Source organism: Vidua macroura, chromosome 1, assembly GCF_024509145.1.
Source record: "Vidua macroura isolate BioBank_ID:100142 chromosome 1, ASM2450914v1, whole genome shotgun sequence".
Lineage (NCBI taxonomy): Eukaryota > Metazoa > Chordata > Aves > Passeriformes > Viduidae > Vidua > Vidua macroura.
The window spans coordinates 49,505,740-49,532,349 of NC_071571.1; the positions used below are offsets into that span (position 1 = coordinate 49,505,740).

General features: G+C 35.5%; 1 protein-coding gene across 2 annotated transcripts in view; it reads right to left on the reverse strand.

Moving 5' to 3' along the window:
* FBXL2 (F-box and leucine rich repeat protein 2) overlaps nucleotides 1–26,610 on the reverse strand; it is a 51,447-nt gene that overhangs the window by 13,172 nt on the left and 11,665 nt on the right. The window contains exons 2-9 of one of the 2 annotated variants that reach the window (XM_053970889.1): nucleotides 24,399–24,460; nucleotides 10,541–10,595; nucleotides 8,988–9,062; nucleotides 6,063–6,157; nucleotides 3,828–3,896; nucleotides 3,646–3,741; nucleotides 3,213–3,339; nucleotides 2,943–3,017 (exon numbers count right to left, since the gene is read on the reverse strand). In XM_053970889.1, the coding sequence (XP_053826864.1) occupies nucleotides 2,943–3,017; nucleotides 3,213–3,339; nucleotides 3,646–3,741; nucleotides 3,828–3,896; nucleotides 6,063–6,157; nucleotides 8,988–9,062; nucleotides 10,541–10,595; nucleotides 24,399–24,460 (654 nt within the window). Of the gene's footprint in view, nucleotides 1–2,942; nucleotides 3,018–3,212; nucleotides 3,340–3,645; nucleotides 3,761–3,827; nucleotides 3,897–6,062; nucleotides 6,158–8,987; nucleotides 9,063–10,540; nucleotides 10,596–24,398; nucleotides 24,461–26,610 lie in introns of those variants that run through there. The other variant, XM_053970898.1, reaches the window with a different exon arrangement.

The following is a 26,610-nucleotide window of genomic DNA, read 5'->3' on the forward strand; positions in this document are numbered from 1 at the left end:
ACAAAGTGAGAGTTGTTTGTTGTTGTCTTCCTCTTTCACTTTGCTTTTGTTTTATATTTTTTCTTTTTTTTTTTTTTTTTTAATTGTGCTTACTTCTTATATATTGATGGGGTCCAGGTCTTTCGTTCCAGTGACTGTGTAAGTTTGGGAACAGTACAAAAGAGATTTGAAACCTCACAGCAGGAGAGCTAACTACCTAATTTGCCCAAGAGTGGTAGGACCCAAGGGCAAAACCCTTCACCTTCTGATAATTTTTGAAGCAAGAGCTACAGGGAAACAATTACACATAACCCATTCTTTACAGAAGGTAAGTGTAAAAGCCAGATTTGCCCTACCCTAGACAACCCTAGTTGTCTTTGATGAAAGATTTAACTCAAAAGAGGACTTTTCATTTCTCAAAAACATTTTGTAGTAGATATTCTATAAGCAGTAACTCTAAATTAAGAATATGAATAAATAAGTTTTCTCTCTGAAACAGGAACTATAATAAATAGCCCCATTGCAGCTGCACACAAAGTAGCAACAGGAACTGGGTTACTGTGTGTGTGCAAATACCATTTTGTTTACAAGTCTTCTATTCTGGAAAAAGTTCTCTCCTCCTCCTCCTCCTCCTAACACTATGAATTTAATTTTTCTGCTGTGTGGAACAGGTTGTTTTATTTCCTGGCTTAATAATACTCTTGCAATAGTACCAAAGACTTCCACTGTACTTTTAATAGAAAATATACAAGCCTTGTATAAGCCCCTCATTTGAGTATGCTCATACAACTGTAGCATATTTCTGATGCTATTACCACAAAAATAACCTTTCCTAAATGAAAACAGGATGAGAAATAGCAGTAGCTTGGCACAAAGGGAGATTACCTTATGCTTCCCCCTCCCTAGCCCAACACTTTTTAATATCAGAAGTTTAGATTTGCAACTAATTCAGTCAAATTATTATCAGCAGAAAATTAGAAGTCTCGTTTTCTTTTTGGGGATCCAGAAGGATTTGTATAATCTACAGGTAAGAAGATAAGTTTTGGAGTTCTGTCTAAATCAGTCAGGTACTTCTGGATTTGACTCTCCAAAACCATGTTGTTTTCTGGAACTCTTCTGTTTGCTTTGAGAAATACTCACGACGCTGTTACTGGCAAAAGGGACAGCTTTGAAGGCAATGACTATGTAAATTTTATGCTGCTGAAAAAAGCCCTCAAGTCATATATGAAAGTTTTCCACTCTGAAATTGCTTGTGATTTCAATGCCCATATCACTGGCAGGAAAGAAAAGTGTTTGAAAAATGCCTGCAAGTCCCTGCAAGTTTCTCAAATCTATCTCTAAAGATGGTACCTTTCAGATGTGCAGTTTCCAAAGCTAATACAAGTTCATTCCACAGCTGCTGGAGCTGGCCTGGCATTTTACAGGGCCCATAAAACCGAGTCACTAGAATTACAGTGGGGGGTCATATAAAGCACAAGGACACCTGCTGCGTAAAAATCCCTTTCATCATATGGATCCTAGATGCTTCTGGAAGCTTGCTTCCAAGCCACAGCAAGCAGGACACACCTCCAGTGAAATACAGCTTTAAAGCATATGTAATTAGGTAGGTCACATAGACTAGCAACTCAGAAAACTCAAAGGAAAAAATACTTCCCCTCAGGAGGATTTTTTGTTCGTACTACATAACAACAGACATCCTGACCAAGGGAAAGCTCTGGTGCACTTCAGTGCCAATGCCACTGTTAAGTGGGAGAGATAAGAACTGATTATCATCAGACCTCTTGAGATACTTTCATAAAAATAGTCAGAAAAGGCCGGCCTTGATATATCTCATTAGTCTCAGGCAAAACATAACAGAAAAAGAACTTGTGAGAAGGAAAGCAAAAGGAAGAGTAAAAGGGGCAGAAATCACGTACTGCCTTTATTTAAGTGTGGTTCTGACCAAAAGAAGGCACTTCACTGCCATTCTCTGCCCACTTTCAGTGGGCACCTACATTCAGACTGAAAAATTCTCTTTCACTAAACATCTATATCATGGAAGCTCAAGCTTTGTATTAGTATTGTTCTTATTTTCTGCAATTTTAATGTAACTTTAAATAATCCCTAACACTAAAAAAGAAACACTTCAGAGAAATTTATTAGGTTCAATTATAACAAAAAATGTTCCCATGCCACATTCATTCTGGAACAATCTGTAAAACAGACTTGAAGGTTTTGCAGGTTTTTATGATACCTTTTAGCAATAAAAGTAGAAAACTTTTCAAAAACAAACAAACAAAAATATAATTTTATTATTCAAATCCACATGACTGAAACACTGACATTCTCATTTATTTCAATATCTTTTAAGGCTGATTTGAAGGGAAAGAATGACTTAGGTATATTTAAAATCTAAAAGAAGGCCTTTCCCATTCCTGAAAAGTCACATCACAAACAATGAAAAAGCCAATATAAACCAGAGCAAAGAAAATTTGTGTTATCTAAGTAGAATTAAAAGTACATGAATGATTCCCAGTCATTTCATCACTAACAAATGTGTTCTCCATTAATACTGGAAAGGCATGCCCTTCTGCCTGAAGGTTCTGAATCATCTTCAGTTACGATGCCATTATGTTTTACTCTCTATTATGTAGCCCAGAACATGACTTCTGCTCAGAAACCTTAGAATTATGAATATGACCAAAATGCTACACAGTTCATGAAATTTGAATGAATGCAGTTAATTCTTACTCTAGAGCTTACCAGAGTTAAAAGATGTGGTAAAAGAAGGGAAAAAAAATAACCCAACACTTCAAGTCAAAAGTCAGCTGTAGAAACAGCCAGCTCATGTAAAGCCACTATTCCACACAAAATCCTGTAAACTGCAGAAATGTACTATCTCACTTAATTGTATAGTAGATCAATTCATTAGCATTCAAAATTATTTCTGATTTTTAGAGAATGTGGAAGCTTCAAATACTTACTGTACATGATTGCAAATTCAGGATTACAAGCTCATGACAGTGATTTTGAATGTGTTTCAATGCTTCATCTTCTAACTGTATTTAGTAATTAAATTGGACATAGGAAAAGAAACAAGAAATTAAAAGCACAGCAAAGCAGCCCAAGAAATGTACACATCTTGCAATATTGAAAAAAATACTATAACAAAAATGACATTTTTTAATTCATGGGGATTTCAAAATCCCAAAATAAAATTTTATTCCTAAAGGATCACCCAAGCAATTATGTACCTGTGTGCAACCTCTAAGAAATAGAGCTTTTAGTCCACTACACCCTTTCACCAGTGCTTCAATACCATCCTTCGTAATCTGATCACACCAGGAAAGATTCAAATGTTCCAGATTTCTGCAACCCTCACTGGGAGAATTAAAAAAATACATAAAGTTAAATCCAGCCTTCAAATAGTCATAACAGTGGGAAACCCAAATTAAACACACTGTTAGAAATTAATGATAGCCAGTGGACTATGCCAGGCCTCCACAGAAAAGTCATGAGAAAAGACCACACACAAGCACCACAGTCTACACCCCAGAAGTCTTCAATATAGAATACAGACCATGCTGATTCACAGTATAAAGGTTCAGCACCAATTTTTAAACTTTATTAAATGCTGAACAGCTCTTTAAACACTTTTCTTTAGCCCACAATACTGAATCTTCTTACCTTAAGCCTTTTAAAGAACTGTTTGTGATGGCTACGCAGGATGTCAGATCCAGATGTTTCAGCTTGGGACAGAATCTGCTAAGACTGTAACACGTGCTGTAAAACAGCAGACACACTAAAAATACCTTCAGCTACTTCTTTTTCCAAATTTTCCCATCAATCAAAAAACCTCTTTGACTTACCTGTCAGTGATTTTTGTGCACCCATTCAGATTTAAGTGTTCGATGTTTCTGCAGTTCTGTGCAAAGGTCCTAAAACACAAGAAAAAGCTGAATTAATAAAATGTCCCAAGTGCAAGGCAGTCACTAGAGTGCGCTCTGTCCCATACCTCCTCCTACCCTGGTCAAAAAGCCTGATCTTCAGAGGAATTGCAAAGTATGCTTCAAACACATTTGTCTTAGTGGTTGCTTCTTCCTTTTCCTACTGCAAGTTTCTGGTCTTGGGAATGTGCTGTTTCTCTCTCAAACACCACCTGGGCAAAGTGGCTATTTCTGTCTTATATAAGCCAGAACTTGCTTCAAATACTGTAACAAAAAACTCAAAGGGCATAAACAGAAACCTTCAAGTGTTACATCAGTTAAACATTAGGCTTCTGGGAAGAGTTTTTGCACATCTCATTACTGAAGCCTTTGCAAGTCTTAATAAGGAGCTTGCTCCCACAGCAAACATAAAGGGACACGCCTGGTACAATAGCAAAGGGTGACCTAAGTCTACAGAACTACCAGTGCTTCTTTATTAATTTAAAAATTAAAAAGCATCAGTGTGCACTACTGGCTATGAACTTTAAGGATGATTGGAGCTATTTTACTGCTGAGAGCCTGTATACATCATTATACTAATTAGCCTGAAGAAATACATACATTTTCTTTTCATCTGTGCAAAGTAATATTTACAGCTACATTGCATTTCAGAACACTGCTTTTATGCCCATGTTTCCTTCAGCTGCATGGATTTTATTGGCAGGAGGGAAGGAAACACACAAAAACAGTTTTGTCTGGAGGCTTGCCCTGGTTAACAGATCTGACTACATGCTCAGCTGGTAATAACTTCTGGCTCTACAGCATGGATTGCAAACAATGGGAAAAAAAACCTCACCAAGCAGTTATACTGGTGAGAGTTTCCACTTGAACACTCAAAACAGCTATTCCAAAATTCATGTACTGGAGGGAGATTTACAATCAAGACACTCTTCAAATCACTTGGAAAGATGCTACACTTTGGAGGAACAGCAAACTACCTCTGATATTCAAGCATGGGGCATGTCCTGACATACCTGCCACAAGCATTCAGTGCTTACATGGCCAATACCTACATCAGTAATTGGCTATTTTACTCAAAAGTTGATGTAGAAGAAGGATAAATAGAGAAATTAGTATTGCCCACAAAACTAATAGATCTGGAAACAACTCAACACAAATAGCCTTACAGGAAAAATCACTTTCAGAATAAGTATCTGAAAACTAATGCTGCATGAATTTACTCTTGAGACAGAAGTTAAAGAATTGACTTATAAATTTTAGAAATAGCTGAAGTTCACAGGACACTAGCTTAATGCCCATTGATAACAAAATCTTTGTGCTTATATTTTCCACCTGAGAATGGCCACAGTACTTGAGACTGAACACCATCCAGGCCAGGGAGAGAGAAGGAAAGCATAACTGCGAAAAGCCAGACCCCAAGACTTCCTCCAAATGTTCTTTGAGCCCTAAAGCACTTGTGGTGCTCCACCTTCAGCTGAAAGTAGGATCTTAGGGTTTAACTACTCACAGGAATATCCAGAGAAACCTGGCTAAACAGTTTGCATTGGAAAAAAGCTTATATGGATTCAAACATTCTTCTGGGAACAAACTGCACAGTTCAGTTCATATCCTGTGTAAAAGAAGAGTCACTGTCCTCTCTAGAGTCTCCCAAGATGTTCTTATCACCTGCCTGTTCTTATTTAGATAAGAAAAGAATTCCAGATCTTTCCTGATTTTGTAGGCACTCAATGTAGGTACCAGTCTTTATCCTTCCTCCTATTGCTAGGGTCACCTCTTGTCCAGACTAGATGATAAACAATAAAATAACCACTAATCCTGATACTCTGACTATTGAAGGAAGCCAGAGTATAGTCTGAAAACATTTTAACCACTTGAAAATGGAGCAATGTCAACATAATCCTAATGAAAGAAAAAGCCATGTTTCTGAAAAGCACAGTTTTCATTTCTTAGTTCATTTCTAGAACATAACAGAAGCTATATTTTGATCTCAAACTGATGTCTCATTTAGTCAATACTAAGGTATTTAGTACTTACCTAAGCAACCCATTTTGGTCATCAGTCAGGATTCAGAAATACAAAGAGACACAACAGTAATCTAATTGCATTTGGTGTACACATTAGGAAACAAGTGATGTCTCCATCAAGGATTTTACTTACTTTAAAGAGGAGTCTCCAACACCAAGACATCCTCTCAGACTAAGCTGTCTCAGGAACCCACCACACCTTTTTGATATATTTTCCACAACACGACCCTTAAACCAAATAAAAGGAAGATTTAGCTGAGTTTTATTCTGGCACAATATTCTAACCAAATTAAAAATCCCAAGAGTTAAGACTAGCCCCAGCTACACCCCACTATACCAAGAACTGTAAATCTTTGAATTTCTTGATCTGCTTTAAGAAAGAACAGTTACCTGTTCAGGATTTCCACTCACACTCAGGTACTATTCAATTCAATCTTCCTTTTTTTTCATTCAATCACCCATTAAGACTTCTAAAATGATCTTCAAGTTTTGTCAGATGTGTAGGGAACTGCCCCAGAGGTGGAATGGGAGGCTTGGCCACTCCTCAAGGGTCCCAGTCACTCTTACTGCACATAAGTTGAAATTGCCCACAGAGACCTGCTTAGGCAAGACATCATGACAATGTCCAACCTGTTTTACAGCTCCTGCCATAGAGATGCTTGAAATTGAAAGGTGTCAAACACCTTGGTGGGAGCAGGAACAACAGGACTAATACCTAACAGCACTGTACATTTTTTCCTCTCTCTTTATTTTTTGAAAGAAGAAATATGTGTAGAATTACAGGTCAGTGAATTGTTTGTTGCTGTATTGTTTCATTTTATTGTCCTTCTCTAATACTAACATCCTGGCCATCAACTATGGGAAAATATTTTCTTATCAGAGTTTGTTTCTTGGTCCATAAGTGACAATGCTTATCTTATCACTCCAAAGAATTTACACCAAAACAAACTAACTGAAAATCTAATTTAAATTTTTTAAAGCTTTTCAATTAATCAGTATTATTTCTCAGCAAAGGCCAAATACTTTTACTATAAGGATAAATTCTTCAATGAATAACATATAATGCAAGTTCAATTTACATTGCAGAAAAAAGCCAAATCCTAAAGAATTATTCAAAGAAAATACAAACAAATAATAAGTGTTCCCAAACTCATTTATTTCTTTAATCATGTAAAACCTCCCAAAAATCAGCATACTAAAGAAGACAACTTTTGTGCATTCAAATGCATTTAGCTGTTTGAATAATTTGTCACTCAAAAAACCTAGTTTTTTGACCTTCCCCAGCTTACAATTGGTTCCACATACTAAGAAATCCTAAGGTACATTTAAATTCAAGATCACACATTTTTGATATAAAACAAGCACTTTTTATAGGGTTCCCCTCCGACTTTATTCTCTACCATGTGAAGTCTTAAATAAAGAAAATTTCACAAAACCTAATTTTTCATAATTTGATATTCTCAGATCAAGTACTGACTGAAAAATCGCCAAACAGCACAATGTCCAACTGAGTACAAAGTTGCCAAATATAGTTGGGAGTTTTTACCTGTCTTAAATTCACAGACAAAAATATATTATACTAAAACAGCTAAAAAGAGTTCTTAGACACCAAACGTGAAACTATTTTGTTGAAGAACTGATTTGTGAAATAATTTCTTGCTGAAAACATTTTTATGAGTAAATTTAAGGGGTATGTATTACAAATGTACTTAAATGCAATATACTGAAGTAACTGAATTGCTCCAAACCACATAGCTTTTTATAGCAAAAGAAGATCATAACTTAGTTTCATTCCTTCTCCTGAATCCCATGCTACAAATATCTTAGCATCTAAGAGGGTAACACTGCTAGGTAAAATATATGACAAACATATTGAAATCTTGAAAATATAATTATGTGTTTCTAAATACCAAAATGATTGCAAACGCAGAAAAGGCCTATCAAGAGGAAGGACTGCAAATCTATGGGGTTTTACTTTTTTCCTTAGCAAATGAGGAACATAAGATTTTTAAAGGCAACTGAAAACATGACATTAAAGCTCCAAGTCTTCTTTGACACATTTAGATTGAGGCAGAATGCCGAAAATCTTTCTCCTATATCTGCAAGAGCCTCTTGTTTAAGATAGGTAGAGCAGAGGAGTTGGAAATAAGGTTTTAAAAGAGCGGTGAAAAAAATTTACCCTCTGTGTTACTGTAAAGCTTTAGGAACAGTTTGCAACATGTTTAGCAAAAAATAGTATATGAAACACATCTGGATTTTATTCATGCAGCTAAGAAGCTAAAACATAAAATACAGAAGTAAATCTATTATTGTAGTCTACATTTAGTTTGTATCAACAACAAATAATAAACCAGTTCAGACTGAATCAAGAAATTGTTGTTCCCCACTAATTTTTTTCTTCATTTTCAGATGTCATATTTTATTTTGTTATGCACATCTATGATAGCATTAATGCAGACATGTTCTTACAGAAGACAAGTGTGCCCTTAAACCTTTCATTATACACTGGAAAGGACATTACTTCATATGTACCTGCATTTCACACAAGGTTCAAATCTTATGAAACAAATCAAATCCAGGCAAGTCTGCAGTAAGAAAAGTTGTCCAGCATTTTAGTGCTTCAATCTCCAAATGCTATAGCCAAGTGTCCAGTGAGCTTCCAGCACTAGATGGCCCCCTCATAGAGGGATTTGGGACCTGCAAAACTATCCTCTAGACTGTAAAAGTGATTCCAAGAATCTCACTCTTCTAGAGGCACCATATTTACACCTTTCCTTTCTAGAAATGAGCAGACTTGAATTTCTAGAGCCCTATATGTGTATGATATATGAAAATCATCTGATACACAGCTGGCAACGAAAACTGAAACATACATCCAGAAAAAAAAAAGGCAAATACAGAGTTCTTTTTCATTTGCTTCTTCACAGTACTATTTACGTGAACTTAGACTTTAAAACATGTAAAAACAAGCACAGTGTGTGGGGCACTCAGAATGGGCTATGCTCTTAAACATCTCCATTGGAATAAAAAATACCCTAAACATGAAAAAGACACTAACCTCTATATCCGTTTGGAAGTTAAAGAGGTCTATTCTTTGCCAGTTGCTTCCATCCAGAGCTAAAACATTCCATGCCTACAGAAAACAAATAGAGTTTATTTATTACTTCCACTGCCCACTCCCTTTATTTTCCTCTCAGTAATGCAAATATTTCAAACTTGACAATTTCAGGCAGCATTTAAAAAAAAATTGTAGATATTAGTATTCATACAGTACGAAGTAGCTAAAAACATAGAATTTGCAGAAATTAATCTCAAATCTCATAAATGGATTGCACTTCAAAGGTTAATATGTTGCTACAAAACATATGGCAAAGCAAGATATTAAATGTGAAGCACATACACAGAAAGATTTAACCCTCCATTCTTAAAAAGCTTTTGTAAAGTTTTCTAATTAGTTACTTTTGCTACATCTAAATGGGAAAAAAAATAGCTGCAGATGAGATTCCTTTCAATAAAACCACACTTCCTCAACCTCACTAGTTACTATTCTGAGAAAACAGAAACCTTTCAGAAAACTGCTGACTTTCCACTATTAGGACCAGGCCTTTCTTTTCCATGTGCTAAGTTACATGTATATGTTTGAGAGCTTGTCCTTCACTGTCAAAGCAATAGTTGTTCAAAGTAAAGCAAAATTAAGAAGCCAGAGAAACACAGATATATGCAGAAAATGAGAGAAAAAAGAATACCACATCCAACTGACAAGTTTTCAGAGAAAGATAAAATTTATTCAATCACTTTGGTTTCCTTATGCAGTTTTGTAGGTTTTAGATGAAACCTGATGTTACCTGACTCACAAGACTTGCTGAAGTTGCAGGACAGGGTGATATGGGGAAAGAATGAAATAATTACACAATTATACATTAAAACAACCAATCAATTAAATCCCAAACCAAACCCAACTGTAAGAGAAGAAAGAAAAATATGAAATTAAGTTCATTTATGTAGTACAATAATATAGTTCATTGTACATAGCTGATGTAGAAACAGAGTATTATTCATTTTATTTCAAGGAGAAAAAATTAAGACAAGCTAAACATAAAAACTTACTTAGCATGCCTTCACTAATATCTTGTGTGTGTGCCTTTTTCCTCCACTAGTAGTCCATCTACTTAACATCCATCTACTTTTGTACTTGGCAAGAAAATGATGGATCTACTTCTTAGACACATGGTGCACATTAACCAAACTACATGGAATTTTAAACAGCAATTATACCTGAAAAATAGTGTTATACAGCCACATGCTTTATAAAAAGCAAATGCCATCATGCCAAACTGGGCTTAATCTCTTCTCCAGATACAGAGCAAACAGGACTGGATATCTTTTCCACAGCCTTCAGACAGAACTGTCATACATAGCAACTAAGTCCACATCTACATACAAAACTGGGTCCACTGCTCATTTGCTTTAATAAACTAAGAGACTAAGAGAAACTAAGAGAAATTTTTAATTTTTTTTTAACAGGAAGCAGATTGCAATGAATCCCATGATTTGGATGTAATTAAGAGAATAGCATAGGGAACAACAAAAAAACCCAAGAGAAATACATACCTTGGAAACTTGTGCACAGCGACACAAAGTAACTATGTCCAAGAAAGAAAATATTCTAGAAAAAAAGGAAAACTACAATTAAAATGCTTAATTATAAATTCCAACTACTGTATGTATTCACATTTCTGTAGTTCTACAGAAAGACACCAGTTACAAAAGAAATAGGTCAAATTCTATATGAGTGTTTTATCAAATTATTTTTGGTTATTGAGACTTACAGAATAATATCACAGCTATCATCTATAGACAGTCAACACCAACATATGAGAACCCAACAGGTGCTGCTTCTGAAAATCTATTTTCTGTTCCCTCTCCCTACTATAACAGATAATTTTTTCTTCTTAATTCAGAGAAACTAGCTTATAGTCCTTTAATTGTGCTACAATTAAGGAAATAACTTACACGAATACTGATGAAGATTTCAGAAGCTGGTGAAGAGTAAGAAATAGATAACACATAGATAAATCCAAGTTCAAGAATCTAAGTATTAATACAAGGGACAATGACCCAAATTTCTGAAAGGGTTTCACAGTGACTACCAAGTCTAATACAGTATCTTTTTTTAAAATTTACTCTGCAAGAAACAACTACAGATGAAAATTCAGATTTACTACTCTGATCATTGAACCAATTTTTCAGGGTTGTCAACTCTTAATAGTTTACAGAAAGAAATTTTTCACTGTTGAAATGAATTTTGCTAAATACCATTTCCAAACATAAACTAAATTGGTTCAGAGAATGTTCTCAGTGAAAAAGAAAGCATAAAGAATAAGCTTAAGCATAAAATAATTTTCTATTACAGAGAATGAAATCTATGAAATATATGAAAGACGTTCCTGTAATTCATTGATAAACTGCTATCTGATTGCCAAGGAACTTTTTCAGTCATCAAAATAATGAACAGTAATAAGAACAATTTCATATTATAGTTAGATATTAACATTGAAGAGCAAACAACTGGTAAAAGATGTTGAATTGAATCATGTAACATTCTGGTTACTGCTTTTCAAATGAAAATCTGAAGCTAGAGCTCAAAATGGATGCTTACATCTTAAGCTGTTTTAGCTCTAGTAAGAACAAAAAATGTAATGAAAGTACTTCTTAATCATAACAACCTTCTGGACATTTATTATGATCACTTCAGATAGTAGTCATCCAATATTTCATTTGACACCTGGAAATCTTTTTCTTCTCTTTTTTTTACCATAGAGTAATATGCTTTCTCAAAAAACTAATAGCCAAGCAAACAGAAGGCAAGATGTTTTAAGAAGCTATGAAACAGTTTATAAAATCCTGTCAATAACATTTATTTTGGTAGCATCTATTTTGACATTTGAGCATCCTTTCTGAGGCCTGTCCACTTTAGGAAACCTAGAGGCATTGAATGCACAAAGTACACAATGTGCTCAGAAAATCGCTGGACTGTTCAGATAAACACTGAGAAGTGTTCTCTCTCTTTTAGGAGCAGCATAAATATCAGCAACTCACCAGGAACCCTCTTCTGACATCACCTTTCTCCCCACCATGAGGGAAATGTCAGCGGACGAGGTTGTGGAGATTACAAGAGAGAGAGCTGCAAAAGCTTCCTGGCTTGCAGAAGCTTCCTCATAGAACCACTGCGAGAGTGGAACCTGAGGGTTATCTCAGATTTACAGAAGCACAAAAGACAGATTTCCGTGTTATTTGTACAATGAAAGAACTTGTGACACAATACTCTTGCCTAAATAAGAACATGACATGCTTTAGAAGTGAGGTATCCAGTTCTACCAAAATAAGAAACAACAGAGAATGCTGAGGAAAGGGTATTTTATACACCCCCACCACTCTTGAGTTGTCTGGCAGTCTGTCTTCATGTTTCATTGTTTATTGCTGTTAAGAGATTAACGCTGATGCAGGATTTCTGCTAAAAAAAAAAAGTTAAACGAAAACCAAATGGAGAACAGATGTATTTATTTTTGCTTCATTCTGTATGAAGTGACTTTTCAAAAAGTTAAAAACTGAAAGTGGTTATTCTATATTAAGAGAATAAATATTTTAGCAAGTGTAAACATTTGTGATGCTTTTAGGTTTTTTTTTTTTGTTCTAGAGAAGAACCTTTCCTGCAAGGCAGCCCAAGCTGTCCCCATCAAAACAGGTAACAACATTAAGACACATTATCAGCAATCAAAAGCCCAATTATTACCCTTTGCTCAAACAGCACAATAGGCAAGAGATGCCAGAAAATACTTTTATAATTCCAAAGAGGCATCTTGCACATGTGCTTGAAAGCACTTTTTCCCATGCTTTTCTATTTATTTACCCTCTATAATACAGTCTTTCATGTGTACCGCTAACACACGCTTGTATTCTTGTAGTCCCACAGAATTACTCAGAATTTCTAGCAAATCCTTAGCAGTCAGGAAAACTGGTCAACAAGTCACAAGACTCTGAGGTTTAAAGTAATTTCAAGTCTTTAAAAGACTTCAGAGTCTTTAAAGACTTTAAATGCAACCAACAAAATGAGATGGGAACAGACAGCGACATGGTCTGGCATTTGGGTGAAAGACCATCAGCAGGCACTTGCAACTTTAAAAAGTGGAAAAAACTACCAAGCAGGGCAGCTGCTGGTTGTATAGCACTTCTGTCCTCTATGACCACAGCTACGTAGGGGGAAGCAGCCAGCAGCAGGATTCATTTCCACTTCAGTCTTTGGCATGTATTAATACAAGGAAATGGAAATTAAGTTAATAAATTCACAGTAACATTTAGGATCATCTGTTCGGAGTTCTAGCGTCCCAGGCTATTCAATTCTCCCTAGTTAGCCTGTATTGAGCTCAAGAAGGAAAATACACTTAGCAACACTTTGAGCCCTTCAAGCCTTTTCATCCCTAGGCACACGACATTCTGGACATGTGCTTCATGAGTTTGGCCTTGGAGACTTTTCAATGTTAGCAGTCCCTGCAGCACACGTGAGCTTCATGCCAAAGGCACAAAGAGTTGTACAAGCTCAGAGTTCCTCAACTCCCTCACGGCAAACTAGCATTTGGCTGAAGTCTAACTTACAGAAAAGGATCTATTCTTTATTTGAAAGCCTTCAAGACATAGAAAATCATCACCTTCTCTGGTAGTTTGTTCCACTGGTTAATCACTCTGTCGAAATGTTTCCCTTATTTCCAAGGTGAATGTCTGACTTACAGCTCTATGCCGTTTTCTACTTTTCTTCACCAAATTAAAGAGTGCTTTAGCAGTTCATACTTTATCCTCACCAAGTTTAAAATCCACTTATCATGTCATCTTTAATTCCTATTTTAACAGTTGTTTTACTTCAGTTCTTTAAATCTCCTTTTCTCTGCCCATTATTTTTTCAGCATGTTTCTTCAAATGTAGACATCAGAAGCATGTGCAGCATTAAAAATTTAATTAGTATCAACAAGGCTGTACACAGACATGAAGCATGATTTCATCACCCCCATTTTCAAAGCCATTTCAGACCATTATAAGTGCCTTTTTGTCACAGCATCAGACAAGAATATTACAGAATTTCACCCATTTCTTGCCTGCTTAAAAGCGCTGAAGTTAGGATTCATATTCTTCTACTCTGGAATTTGCTTGATAATACCCAAGATTCACCAAACCTCAGCATATGAGGGCCACAGACCTTCTAGGTCACCTTTTTGAGACATTTTCACTCCAATTTATATGATTCGGCCAACAAGAAGTGGTTGTCTACAGTCTCCAGCATCTTCCCATGTAATTCCACATGTGCTTTATTATTCTCTTGTGCTATAAATAGACTGCCCAATGTCTTTCCAAACACAGAGACAGCTGACTCCTAACATTGTTTCATTCCCTAAGGGGAAACAGAAAGAAACAAGCTATTTCTCAAAAGTCCAACGGTGTAGAGTGTACCTCCTACAAAAGGGAGAAATCAATTTGTGCAAGAGACAAACTGCTTCTCTCTTGCTTTTGTAAGGCTCTTCCACATTTGATCACATGAAGAATATGCTTTTGAAGTAATACCCCAACAATTACTCATTGTAGGTATTTTGATACAATGCTATAAGGGTTGATAAAAAATGGATAATGAGATGCATGCAGTGAGTACCACATACAGACACTTTACTTCCTAGAAATTCTAGCCTGATCTCCAGAATTTGGTATGACAGAAACACCTTGTAATTTCTAAAAATCTTCACCAAAAACCTAAGATATGGGTTTGTTTATAACTGACTTGTTAATGGAATTCCACAACCAGAACATTTGGTTTTCATGCTGTTTAAATTTATGGTGGCTTTGCACACAAGGACAATAACAAACTTTATCAAAATGAAAACCAAAGTAATAAGGATGAGAAATGCCTCACTGAAGACAGTACATCAACTAGATAACTTGCTTAGAAAACCCTTTCAACTTTACCACACTGTCCAGTTGTTACAAAACATGCACACAACAAATCTGTTATGTCTTCCCCATTTTAGACTATGGATTTCTTACTGACTTGTACAATTCCTTGCATAGCAAATCTGTTCACATTAAAGTCCTTCACATGCAGTATGGAAGAGTAAAGCCTACATGCATGGAAAAGTATCAGGGAGACAAAAGTACAGCTTTCACAGCTTTGATTTTCTTTTTTTAGTAGTTTTTTTTCCCAGCATTTACTCCATGCATGCCCAAGCAACAGTGGAAATGGGCATCAGACACTCAATTCACTATTTGTGAACACTAATTGTGTCTGAACACACACAGTGGCAAAGTCTGATAACCACCATAGAAACTGTCTTATATTTCTCCTAAAATGTCATATTTCACAGATACAAACCATATTTACAATTCGTTATACATGGAAGGTTTCTCTTCACCTTCTGTCTTCCATTTTACTAAACACCCTACTGAGGTATGAGGCATCTCATGGTTAAGTGTAGTCCAGCAGTGTGTACAAACACTAGAATAAAAATATGCAGGCTAGAAAACATACAGGTAAGATAAATAACTCATAGCCATAATTCAGAAAAGCATAATCTTTAATGAATATTAAATTCAATAAATAAACTTATAGCTACATGATTAAAATAGCAATGTTATTGCTGGTGTACTTCTGAACTTCATAAACTTTGCAGCTAAATCCTGTAATAACTTATTCAATAAAACCACAAAATAACACTTGTCCTGGAAAGATAAACAGTGAGGCATATTTAAATATAAAGGAATTTCACTATTTTCTATAAAAAAACCCCAAGTATCTTATCTGTCAGGACTGTTTCAATAGCAAAAGGCTGAGGAACACCAATTGCTACACAAAGTACATATCCATTGACTCATCTAATGCTTGACCTTCCAGGTCAATTATTAAAACAAACCCCTTTTCACTGCAGATGAGCTATTTTGTAAAGCAAAGCACTTAAACTAGGAACTCTGTTACATGCTCCAAAACGTTCCAGTAATTTAACCCTGCAGATTCCACTTGTAAACAACTCAGATCTTTTTCGCCTGATCTCCATAGAAAGTCTTTCAATAACAAATGCAGCACCAAAAAACACTTCTTTACAAGCCAAACCTCCTTTTCTTTCACCAAGGTACTTATTACTACAGAACATTGACATAAGTATTGGCAATTGCAAAATACTAGGCTAACTACAGGATGTCTGACATCTATTTTCCATTGCAACAGAAATCAGCTTTGCTGGATTACTTTTAGAAAGCATCTAACTTTTATGTAACTATATGTTACTTGCAGGACAAGTGGATCCTATTATTTATTCTTTGAAAATGAGTTTTATTTATTTGTAAAGTATGATCATGTATAACAACACAACAGCAACCTTTTCAGATACTCTCAGTATCTGAAACAAAATGCCCAATGATAAATTCAAAAAGGGCCAGTGTCCCTGCAACAGGCCAGTTCTGTTTAATTTTTCAGCCTCAGATAGTCTATAATTTTTAATATATATTTTATTTTTATTACGTGATTTTATGAAGTACAAATTTGGCAACAATAACACATCTTACTAAATACAAGCAGTTAGCCTAATGATTAATTCACAGTGGTTTAAATTGCAGCCCACAATCCTAATCCAACCTGCTGGCCATTCCAACTATTTTACAATTTCTTTTTTCTCATGAGTGAAGGGATTATAATCTGGGCACCAAACAGCCAAAAATCCACTATACCCACCCTGCACAACAGTGGCTAGCTAGAGAAGTCGACAATTAACATGATGCACTGGTGACATGCAGCCTAGGGACACTCCATAAACCAAGATAGTTACTGCCACAGATGTTATGTGCTTTGGTTAGTTGCTGGAGTAGGATTCAGTAGACTTGATCCAACCTGTAGCTTTGCTAGTGGCCTGGAGGATGATCTTGAACAAAAGACTTCTCTTCCTGATGTCTGTTTGCATCATGAAAACACAGATAATAATGTTCACCTCTTCTGTAAATACTTCATGAATTACAGACCAAAAAGTCTAAGTATTTTTATGTATGGTTTTCTATTTAAAATATCTAGCATCAATATTTAAGAATTTTTTTTTTAGAAAGTAAGAGTATCTTTTGACTGCCTTTTTGTTCTTTGATGGCACTTTTCACATGGAAATGAGGAAGAACATTTCCCCCTCTGCCTCCATATAAAAAGCAGATTTCATTATATCAGTAATACATCTGAACATTTAGTTCTGATAATGAATGAATTAAGAGACTGAGTTTATTTAAACTCCAGTTTCAAGGTAAATAAAGCCCTACATCAAATTAAGTCTTCACTAAATATGATATTCCAAAGAGAGGTTTTGTAGCAAATAAAAGAAAAAAAAATTAAACAAAATAAATGGTAAAGTACAATTCCAAAGGTTGTGTAAATCATTGCTATATTCCTTTCAGCTGTTACTCCTCCTTCAAATACTTATTTACTTTTGTTTTGTTTGTTGTGGTGTGGCTAATCCTTTATCACAAGTATGTTCTTACTGAGAGATAATACCTGTAACTTGAACCAAGTAAAGCTAAAGCACTCCATTATAAGGAAGCCCCAAGCAGAAACGTTAAAGAAAATACTTGTTTTTCAAAATTCACAAATTTTACTTAGCACCTTGACACAATAAAACCCCACTTCCACTTTCATATCTCCTCTTTCTCATTAATGCAGTATACAAGAGCACTAGTGTGCAATTTTCTGCATCTTTTCTTCAAGTCTCTCACTCACATTTTTAAAGGAATTCCATCTGAAATACCGCTGCCCAAAACATTCCATTTTGAGCGTACACTGGCACTTGTTCATGAACAAAACCAAATCACTTAAAAATACTAAATAGAGGATGGCAGCTACCTACTCCAATTTCAAACTGAATTGTTGATATAATCATTTGCAAATGTTTAGCATCTCATACAAAGAAGGCAGAAAATGCGTACAAAGTGCCGACTGGTGAGGCAAAGAACTGAAAAATATAAACTTGCATCTGGAACTGATCTTGGTAAGAATTTCACAAGCACACAAACAATGCATGTAGCAGTGTAAAAAAAAGGTCAACATAAGACCTTCTTCACATTCTGAAGGGGGTATACTGACCACCAAGCATTGATTCAGCCTTTAGTTTTCTCAGGCAGAGCCCAAGTTCTGCCCTGAATATGAGATAAGTCACTGGGAAGTTTTAAAACACCATCCATCTTCAGAATAAAAGGATTTTTTTCTAAAAAAAGCTAATTAATGAGAAAATTGCAACTTACTGCACTGTCTGTGTGTATTTGAAATTAGATGCACTACCTTGAAGTCTGAAGACACAGAGAAATGAAACAACTATACATTGTAACATTACATAAATCATGTTATAGCAAAAATAGCATTGATAATGTGATATTATTTTTTAAATTGCTGCCAAGCACATAAGTATTCCAAAAGAACCCTGTGTATCTTATATAGTCCTAAAATAATTATAATTCTGTTGTTTTTCTAGCTAAAGATCAAAATATTTAAATAATTTCCAAAGGCTTTATCTTGTCCATGACCTGTGCCTGTGGCTCATTCAGCTCATTTACTCAGTTTAATTTCTGATCACTTTTTGAGAGGTAAGGACCACTGGAAATGAATATATGACTCCACAGAAGCAAGTCAGGATTTGCTATTATGCTATCATCTGTTGCATTATTTTTGCCTGCTTCTTGTCAGTGTTAGTCTCTACATTTCTAGTTAGTAAATATTTAAAGGATACCCACACCGTATTGAATAGCGTGAATTAGTGCTGCTCTGCACTAATTCTTTGGAGAGATGTATTTCAGGCATGTTAAATTAAAAGACTTAATGAAAAGTACTTGTATGAGGCAATATTAGAATTTACTTAACAAAAACCATAGATTTGTGAAAATATACAGAAAAGAAGTCTTACTTTCATAAGAAATATAATCCCTTTGGTTTATAATCTGTGAATAGTTTATATACTTGCATCAATTTGGCTCCTTCTAATTCTAAATAGTTTAACTGTAATTGTTTGGCAAACTACTATAGAGGACTTTGAAGATTTGCAAAACACTCTAAAATCAAAATAAAAGACTGCATATGCATTATAAAACTGGAATGTTTCCCTGAGACTGTCAAACACTAAACAGCAGTCTCAACTATTCAGGGTGAAATATTTCCCTATTTAATTATACAGATCCTTGTAGTGGGGAAAATGAATCATGTCTGAGATTACAGATTGTTTTTTCCTTTCCCCTTCAAAACACATATATTGTTTTTCTCCTTACAAAATTCTTACCAAACACAAACTGCTCCAGACAAAAGTTTTATATTTTTCAGTTCTTTGACTCACTAGTCAGTACTCTGTATACTAAGATACAGCAGACAAACTTTACAGCAATTGTGAGCCATCCAAATACCTCCAGGTCCTAGCTAAGAAATTCCCACGGCATTATGACAATGTCTTTCTGTAGACTTTACTGTATTTCTTTTCTATTTCCCCCACAGTTAAGCACACAGATGGTAAAGCATCACTTCAAATATATCAAATACTGTGTTTGACTTCACCAGTTTTAAGCTTATGGTAACATTTTCTCTACAACAATGAACACACTAAAAGCTCAGCAAAAAGCAGTATGCAGTAATAAAAACAAAGAATAGAAACATTAAAACTTTATTATCATGAAAAGCTTTATTAGATGAAAACTTTAACCTTCAAGATGCATAATATTGCCTACAAGAAGAGCTGCTGCTGGAACGCCACTCCTGGGTTCCTCTCCTAAAGTCCCAAAACTTTACTTATCCTCTTCTAAATCTGATTGACCACTCAAATTTTGAAACTGATAGCTAAGATCAACTCGTAAGTACATGCACTCAAAAAGTATGGTTTACAACAGAATTCACAATAGTTTCTACATTTGTGGTACAATTTATGAAGTTGGTACTTGGTAGGCAGAAAGGAACTGAAAATGGTTTAAGCAGCTGAAAGGCACAAACATCTCTGTTCCTTAAACTTGAGCTTTTTGTAAAAAAACTTAACAGTTTTCACAGTACAGAGCATTAGCAGGTAAAATACAAATGAACAAATGTTATCCATCTTTCTACATGCCAAAAGAACTGCCTGTAACTTTCTTTTCAAAAGTACATTACTACTTTTTATCAACCCACCCCCCCCAAAAAAAAAAAAAAATCAGGACATTCTAACATTAATTACATAGACTTCATTTTTTTGTTTCAATTTATTTTCAAATGCACACTGTAACCGTAATAATCCATTGTTTTAGGGTTTTTCCCCAGCAATTAAAAACAAAACAAAAAAAAAAGATGAGCCACTTTAAGGCAGTGACATCCTACTAGAAAAGTTACCATTAAAATTATATTAGCCTGACTTGAATTCTCATTCTTCTAATGACAGATAGGAGTTTATGAATTTCAGACACCAACTCAATTCTACAATTAATGTCCTGTATATTCAATTGATGCTTTATCATAAGCACATAGGCTAACAAAAAAAATAAAGCTACAATCATCCAAAAACTGTTTAAATTACACAATATATAATACCACCACACTATCCTTAAACATCATACAAATGAGCATTCATTCAACCTTTTACTTCTTGCAATATGTAATAGTAGAGGGAACAAGCATTCCTTGCCAACTGGCAAACTAATAGCACTTCAACAGCTAACAGGGGTGAAAATTTATCCTTTAGCCTGAATAATACAAAAAAATTTTTTAGAGGCAGACTATTTCTTTCACAGGTAAAAATATACTCCAATATTACAAATAAAAATGAATGTCCATAAACCAGAAAAAGTTACAAATTAAATACCTCCCTTTCTCCACTCCAGCTACACCATCAACCTCAAAGTATAACTGGCCCCTCCAAACAAGAGTCTTCTTCAAAAGCACCACTGTCAATATTAATCAAATAGCCTCTTCCTTCTCTGCCCAGTTGTCTGGGTCTGCTTGAGAAAGAACAAATAATCTCTCATTTCTTAACCTTTCAAATGAATTTTGTGCCTGAGAAGCTGGGGGTCTCAACAATTTACGTACAAGCATAGTAGATACTCCACAGAAAATGTGGAACAGACATAACACTGGCTTGAAAACCTTCCAATATAATTCTGGTTGTTACATTAGTAATAGTAATAACTGCAATCATAATATTAAAAGTGATGATAATGATGAACTGAAGTAAAAGATTACTGCAAGGGATTACTTCATTCAACTTTAGAGTATGCAAGTATAGTAACACTATTCGACAAATACATTTCGAAGTGGTTTTATTCTGTTGGTCTACCATCAGGAAAGTTTTTCAATTTTAAAGGAAAAAACTCGACTGAGTGCTTGTTATAGCCAGATTACATAAATTTAAATAATTTGTGCAAATGAGAACAAGACCAATTCTGGAAATAGAAGAAACTGTGTTTACATTTAATTTGCAAGTATTTGTAACAAGATTTTAATTACATTTTTTCCACAAGTCCAATAAGGGTTTTTTAAAAGTGGGCTGTAGTGCTAACAGTTTTCATACATATCTGATACAAGCAAGAAGCAAAATAAGTACATTTGATGACACTTTCAATGGTATTTACTGTTCAATTCCAGCTCTCTGAGCAAAATGTTTCCACTGTAACTGGTTTACTCTCCTTTTAATTAAAAGGTAGACTGCATAGCTAATAAAGGAAAAAATAATTAGAATATTAATTACACACAGTGCAGCAATATTTAAGCTCTCCTGTCATAACCATAGGGCAAGACAATTTTAAAACATGTTGTAGCATGAACAGATCCTGTTTCAGGAGTCGAAAGGCATTCAGACTCAGGCTTACAACAGCCTTTAGGCGCAGGCTCATAAAACAAATTCCCCACTGATAAACCTTTAGACAGGCAGGTCTGTGCCCTGAAACTTCCTTATATATCTAAACCCTGCAGGGATGAGAACCCAGATGCATGCCCCTCTTTCTAACATGCTCTGCCATTGGCCTTGTGAGTTTGTCCCTGCAGCAGTACAATTTCAAAAGGAGATTTACAGAGCACCTCTCCTTCCATTCCATTTCAAAACCCTGATGATCAGCACAGTCTTGTGGGTATAATGAAATAAGCACTTTATTTCCCTCTGACAGAGCAGACCCAGTCCTAGCATTCAGCATGAGCTCATCATGTTCTTTATGGAGAAAGCTGACAGTCCCAGTTCAGTTTCTCAGATCATCAACTCTTCTAGCCACATCTGCAACACTACTTTAGTAAATCACCATGCAATTGCAAAAAGGACATATGTGCACAAAAAAGATGGTTGGCTGAATCAGTTCTGCGTATGCTTGGCCTGGGATATTTTATGTTCTTGTTCCAGCTCCACGAAGCCTTTCAACCCTGCAAAAGGCTTCTTTAGACACTGCTGTAACAGTGTAGTGGCAGGGATTAGCTGCACCACTTCCTCAAATGCAAGATAAGCCTCAAGGTGCTTTGTACGAAGCTATCTTGAATATAAGAACAAACAGCTAAGCCACTGGTAGAGTCTAATTACTTGTTTGATTGGATTTTATTCCTGCTGAATTCTTTAAAATCAGAGAATCACAGAATGGGTCAGGTTGAAAGGGAACACAGAGGGTCATGCAGTCCAGCCTCCCTGTTCAAGCAGGGTCATCCTGGAGCACATGGTACAGGATTGCATCCAGATGGTTCCTGAATATCTCCAGTGAGGAAGACTTCATCACCTCTCTGGGCAATCTGTACCAGTGCACGGTCACCCACACAGTAAAGAAGCTCTTTCTCATGTTCAAGCAGAACTTCCTCTGCTCCGGTTTATGCCCGTTGCCTCTTATCCTATCGCCACTGAGAAGCATCTGGCTCCATCCTCTCTTGGCATCCTCCTTTCAGCTACAGATAAACATTGATAAGGGCTCCTCTCAGTCATCTCTTCTTGATGCTGAACAGGCCCAACTCCCTCAGCCTCTCTCTTAGGAAAGATGCTCCAAAAGACATCCTTACTATCTCAGTGCATGATACTTTTCACTACCTAAACCATATAAACAAATTATAGTCTATCACATAAATGAGATACTTAGCATCCATAACAGTGAAAAGGACAGTCATTTCCACAAATATTGGGGAGTCTTAATGCTTGAAAAGAAGTGCTTGTAGATCATGATTTTTAGCTAAGGACATCCTACACTGACTTTTATCTTGTGGTTCATGTGTGGCATTGAGCTCAACAAAGCAAAAGGTATGAGAATTCCTGTTCAGGGCATCCTTCAGTGACTGTCTCTTTTAATCACATTTTCTAAACAGTTCTAAGAGTCTAATTACAGTCTGCCACCATATGGAATGTATGTCAACAAAAATGAAAAGCCTTTTAAAATTCAATTCCTTTAACACAGTCTGCTTTTTTAATACCATTGAGAGAGCATTGTGATAGTCACAATGATTTTAGGAGCATTTTCTTTGTGCACAAGATGCAAAATACCATTGAGACATTCTTCCACTTCAAAACAGACTGAAGAAGTGATATACACACAAGCTGACCCAAACATCTCTTCAGTATATTAAGGAAAAAAAAGAATCAGCTCAATTTTAATAACACCACCACTAAAAACTGTAATTGCACCATCATAACCAAACATTCTTTTTTTTTTTTTTCTTTCACCTTAAGGATTAGTCTGTAACAAATCCTCACTGTAGGTACAGAAGATGTTGCTGACCTGGTTCAGTTCCAGCTCTGCAGTGGCCACATCCAACCAAGCAATAGCTCCACATTTGGCAGTTGGTTTATACTTTGCTTCAAATCAACTTTCAATCATATGAGAGCATGAAGACACCCACCAGTCATGGGCTGAACTTACTGATCTTGGTATTCTAGGTAACTTTTGCAAAGATGATCCACTCAAACACTAGCAAACAGATAAAATTTATGAGTAACCCAATGACTACAATAAGAAAGATCCCACCCTGTTGGTTCTATCTATACAACACAGACTGGCAGTAATAGTAATAGATAGACCTTTTCACTGCAGTGACTTTTTTGGAAGCTCTGACATTAAATTTGTATTTTTTTTTTGGTTATCATAAAGTTCATGGCACAAGAAGTGTGAACTACATTAGAGAATTAGGCTCTTCAGACACATATAAAACATTAAGAGTGTGGAAGACCTGACTACTTGGCACACCAAAGTTTTTTGGACATTTTATTTCACTTCTTTTTCTGACATGTAAGTCAAAAATCACAACTAAATTACATCTTCCATGGTACAGTATAACTTGAACACATTGAAACAAATCAAGGCAACAAGCTCAAGAATTCCAAGAACTAAATCAGGTGTGTTATTTATTTCAAGAGGATTTAAGAAAGAATGAATAGCATTTGACAGCCTGTAAGACACATAAGCAATGTACAATCCTCAGGTTTTTATTCCTTAAAATGTTACGTAGAATTACCTTAACAGAAGTTCTTTGGGTAGTTTTTTGTTAATAAGGGCTTCATCATTATTTGAGAAAACCTAGAAACAGAAAGAAAATACACTATTTTAAAAACCAACATGAAAAACATCTTTTAAAGAGTCTATTCACCTCCTTAGGTGCTTAATTCTCTTCAATTACTGTTAATATCAAGTTTTCAACATGTTAGTTGTCCATACTATAAAATTATTTCAATGTAGAAAACAAAGCCACACCCCCATATACACCTGCTCTTCCCTAGTGCTAATTTAACCACACAGAAATTGTGGAGCAACTTAATAATTATGAAGCAAGCACACTTACACTGCAAAAAGTATTTCAAGCAGTAGGGAAACTTCAAGCAAAACATGTACAAACACACATTGGCTACACAGTCCTAAAACTGTCCCATAACAAAAAAAAATCAAAACTGGAAACTTCCCAGTTATTCAGGTCCCTCCTTTCATTGTCTACGGTGCAAATACTTTCGCCTAGGCATGTGAATATGGATAAAATATAATTATCTGCATGTTTAAAGAATTTAGTGTCACACATAGGGCAGCAACTGCTATATAAGCAAAGTAAGCAGGTCAAGAAATGCTACATGAAAAACTGAAAATACCTCTTACCCAAACTTCATATTATTAATACATATCCTAAGAGGGGGGAAAAAAGAGAGAGGCTAAAAGAAAACACCCAAGGAAAAAAGCAGGCAATACTAAGATTATATAGTCAACAGCTAAATAAAAAGACTAAAACAAAGATGTTGACCAGATTTACAACTTAGTCTAAATATTTAGGTTTGAGAAATTTTACCACAGGAACACAGCACTAAACAAAATAGAAGGTGAAATGGAATTTAAGGAACCATGGCAAAGACTGGAAGATGTCAAAGTCACAAGCAATCATTTCCTGTGTTAAGAGAAGAGCTTTAGGGAGTTCATTTGCTGTCCATAATGCCAGAAACAAAAACTAGGAAGAAGGATCCAAAACAGATTGAGTTTTCTGAACACTAAAAGGTAAACATGAAAATCACACAAAACATTAAAACAACTGGAAGAAATCTTCTCCCTTTATTTAAGCATATGCTGTTCTTGACATCAGGGTATTGTTGCTCATCCTACTATCCACACATACTGAATACTTGGAAACTATTTGCTTTGCTTCTTGTTTAAAAAAATGAAAAAAGAAAAAAGGTCCATAAAAGCAAAGAAAGAAAAGAAAAGCTGAATATAAGCTTGGCTCTGTCTTCAAAAAGGAAGTGAGACTGAAAAAATTACACACCTGGGAATTTTGAAAGTATCTCCCCAAAAATATTGTAAGATTTGAAAATTTGAGCCTCCTTCTGGCTGCTGCCAAGAACCTTTTCTCTCTTCCAGTACATCCTAGACTGATTTCAAGTTTAACTGCATACTACTGTTTCAATTTTGACAGAGATTTCTTCATCCACTACCTCTGTGCACAACTATCCACACATCTAAAGACAATAAAGCTCTCAACTTTCAATAAGACTGACACGTTTAATCAAGCTTCCTTTTTCAGCAACTGGAGCAGCATATTTATTCACAGACTGGGGACTACAGGTATTCGAAGCATAAAACAACCATGAACATATATTTTAATAGGACAATTCTAGCTCCTTCAGAGAAGAGGCGTTGGCTTTAAGCACCTCCACATGGCTGACCAAAGGCTCAGCTTTGCTCTGGTCGTTTTATACCCAATATCCATTGCTGCTGGTATTTTCAGCCTTTAGGCTGAAATATACCATGTACATCAATGACATTTTTAGAACTGGTTGACTGATTCTGACTTTGACAACTCATAGGTTTATGAATTATCCACATGTGTGCCACTTTTATATTATATGCTACTCAAAATTTGCAGTTTGGGGCCTGAAAACAATAGCATATATTGGGATTTTGTTTTTTAAAGAACAGTCTGTATGTCTAATTGTGTTTACAGCAGAACTCACTCAGGAAAAAGGGGCATATATGCCATCCTCATAGAAGTTAGGATCACTACAGAGTCAAATAAGGAAATATTCCTGTGCATTGCAGGTTAGGAACATAAATCACAAAAAAAAGGATGTCACCACCAAGAGAGCATTCAAAGTCTGTGGCAAAACAGACAAGTTAACTTAGATCTCATTAATTCTGGTTGAATCTGAACATTCAGTATCACAGACCTAAAAATCCTCTTTTAATTTATAATT